General features: G+C 51.7%; 1 protein-coding gene across 5 annotated transcripts in view; it reads right to left on the bottom strand.

Annotated features, from left to right (window-relative positions):
* Positions 1 to 348: 348 nt before the first annotated feature.
* The window catches only part of LOC119569051, a 52,256-nt gene continuing 50,104 nt past the window's right edge, over positions 349 to 2,500 (bottom strand). For all 5 annotated transcript variants that reach the window (XM_037917406.1, XM_037917391.1, XM_037917398.1 and 2 more), the window contains one exon: positions 349 to 1,866. In XM_037917406.1, coding sequence (XP_037773334.1) covers positions 806 to 1,861 — 1,056 coding nt within the window. In that variant the 5' untranslated portion in view covers positions 1,862 to 1,866 and the 3' untranslated portion in view covers positions 349 to 805. The remainder of the gene's footprint in view (positions 1,867 to 2,500) is intronic.

Raw genomic sequence — 2,500 nt, 5'->3', positions numbered from 1 at the left:
TCGAACAGCAGCCGTGACCTGAGAGCCAATGTGGCACTGTGGCACTCTGCCGACGGGAATGTGGTGATGGGGAAGACGTATGGAGGTTACGTGTTATGTTAAAGTAATGAAAAATGGTGTAGATAATTTTTTAAAAGTCTGCTACCTACATTTCTATGTATATTTACAGATATCTATATACAGTATGTTCAGAGTTTATGCATATATTCATGAGTGGGTAAGATGTATTTTGAGTGTGTGTGCGTGTGCGTGTGCGTGTGCGTGTGCGTGAGCGTGTGCGTGAGCGTGTGCGTGTGCGTGTGTGTGCGTGTGCGTGTGTGTGCGTGTACGTGTGTGTGCGTGTGTGTGTTTATTCAGAATATAATTTTTACAAATCTAAAAGTAATATATCACACAATTATGCCATAATTCGTATCATTTCTCCACTCGTATCTCTTCTAATCCGTCACTATGAAATTCACTGAACCATCAATCCAGCTTCTCTCATGATCATTGTGCAGCGGATAACGCGTGAGAAAAAACCAAGGCACAATATATCATTTTTTTGGAAACTGCTTGCATCATTATCGTTGTCTCGCATTTAACTTGGCATACGCACCCACTACTTTTTAATACCTACTTTTTATCTGGTTATTTTTGTTATTCGTATTAATAGATGATAACAGTGAGCTATTTACGAGACTAACGAGGAGCTTCTGTACAGAGGAGCTAGCTAGTGCAGGGGAGAGTGCTAGTCCCCTTCCTTCCTTCCTGCGCTTAGCCACTCTCCAGGACGGCGACTCGAGACACCCCTCAGCACCACGTATCAGATGACAAAGATGGATCCCACGATGCCGTTATCCACCAGGAAGCTGATGACTTCGACGAGCGCCTGCATCCCTTCTTCGGTGTGGAGCTGGCGGTCGAAGTACCAGGACCCGGACACCACGAACTTATGCAGCACCGTGATGAAGGCGTGCAGGAAGTTCTCCCCCAGGTCGCGCATGACGTCGAAGTAAGACATTTCCTCCACCTGATTCGCTGCCTCGAGTCGCAGCAGAGCCTTGTTGAAGGAGTTGCAGTACTCGTCGCAGAGCTCCATGTAGCGGTCCCGAAGGGTCTCCCCGCCCAGCAGAGTGAGCCACACCCACGCGGCATCGCGGAGGGGAGGGGCGTCCAGAGCTTTGCCTCCGCGGAGTCTAATGGCCACCACTTCTTCGTCTTCCTCTCCCACTGGAACCCACACGTCGGTGACCTGAACTGGGCCCACGCTGGGGATCCTGCACGACTGCATGGCTGAGGCGAACTGCAGGAACTGGGTAAGTGTTGGGAGATCGGAGCGGAGGGCCTCTAGGCGTCGCACCGTCCGCTGGTTGCTGCCCAGGTTCTGCAGCGCGTCCACCAGGATCGACAGGTTGGACTCCACGATGTGCAGCTGCGACACTTGAGCCGTCCACCTGTCCTTGACGCAGCCTGCCTCCGCGACCCTGTGCTGGCTGCTCTGCTCTTCCTTCTCCACCGCCGCGTCGCCGTCCTCGCCTCCCACCGTGTCTTCCGAGGGCGACGTTGACTCGGCGACGGGGGTGCTTCCGGCGAGCGTCTTGGCCTGGACCTTATTCTCGGACGTCGCCTCCGTGACCATGGCGCGAGCGTGGAGCGTGGCCAGGGCTCGTGTGACGATGAGGGCGTGCTCTGTGGTGAGGTTTACGTGGGGGTACGGGCCGAAGCCGCGGGAGAGGAGCTCAGAAGCCTTGGCCTCGATGATGCTGATGACGCCCCCGCGGTAGAGGAGAGCGTGGTCGGGGGCGCCGTCCTCGCCCACCTCCGGCCCGACGAAGCACTCCGGACCGCACAGCATGTCGGGACTTGCAGCGCCAACCATTTTTCCTGAAATGCAAAATCAGAATTAGATTGGATAACGGAGATGTGGATTATACGTTTATGCACGTGTAGGGTTGAATCTCATAATTTAGCATTGAAAAGTGTACCTCTATTTTGTCTTTATTTATCTTTTTTTTATTCAGTTTCTGTCTGCATGTGAGAAGAAAGTGGAGACTGATACGTATTGGGAAAGCAAACCCAAACAAGAAATAGAAGAAACAAAAAATAGATAACGGAGTGACTAGCAAGAGACAAAGTAATAGCAGGGTGTCGCTAAGGAGCTTGAGGCCCGGGTTTCTCCCACAATTTATATCTCGATCATGAGGGCGACAATCGTCTCCTCACTCCTCCCCCTTCCACTCCTCACTCCTTCACCCTTCCACCCGGCCCTCCCCCCCCCCTCTCCTTCAACTCTAGCCCCTTTCAATCTTCTCTCCGCTCCCCCCTCTCACCCACCCCTCTTATCGCGTCTACCAATCAAGAAATCCTCACGAAGTTTACTCATAATAATAGCACAATCCGCATGCAATTTTCACCTACATAGGAAGTTTAACAGTTTCAATCAGCGGCAGAATATAAGGTATGTAGGAGACTGAGGAAAGTGAGGGTTAGAAGAAAACAAAGAAGAAAAAAGAAGAAA

This window comes from Penaeus monodon, chromosome 4, assembly GCF_015228065.2.
Source record: "Penaeus monodon isolate SGIC_2016 chromosome 4, NSTDA_Pmon_1, whole genome shotgun sequence".
NCBI classification, from domain to species: domain Eukaryota; kingdom Metazoa; phylum Arthropoda; class Malacostraca; order Decapoda; family Penaeidae; genus Penaeus; species Penaeus monodon.
This window is presented reverse-complemented; position numbering and strand designations above follow the sequence as displayed.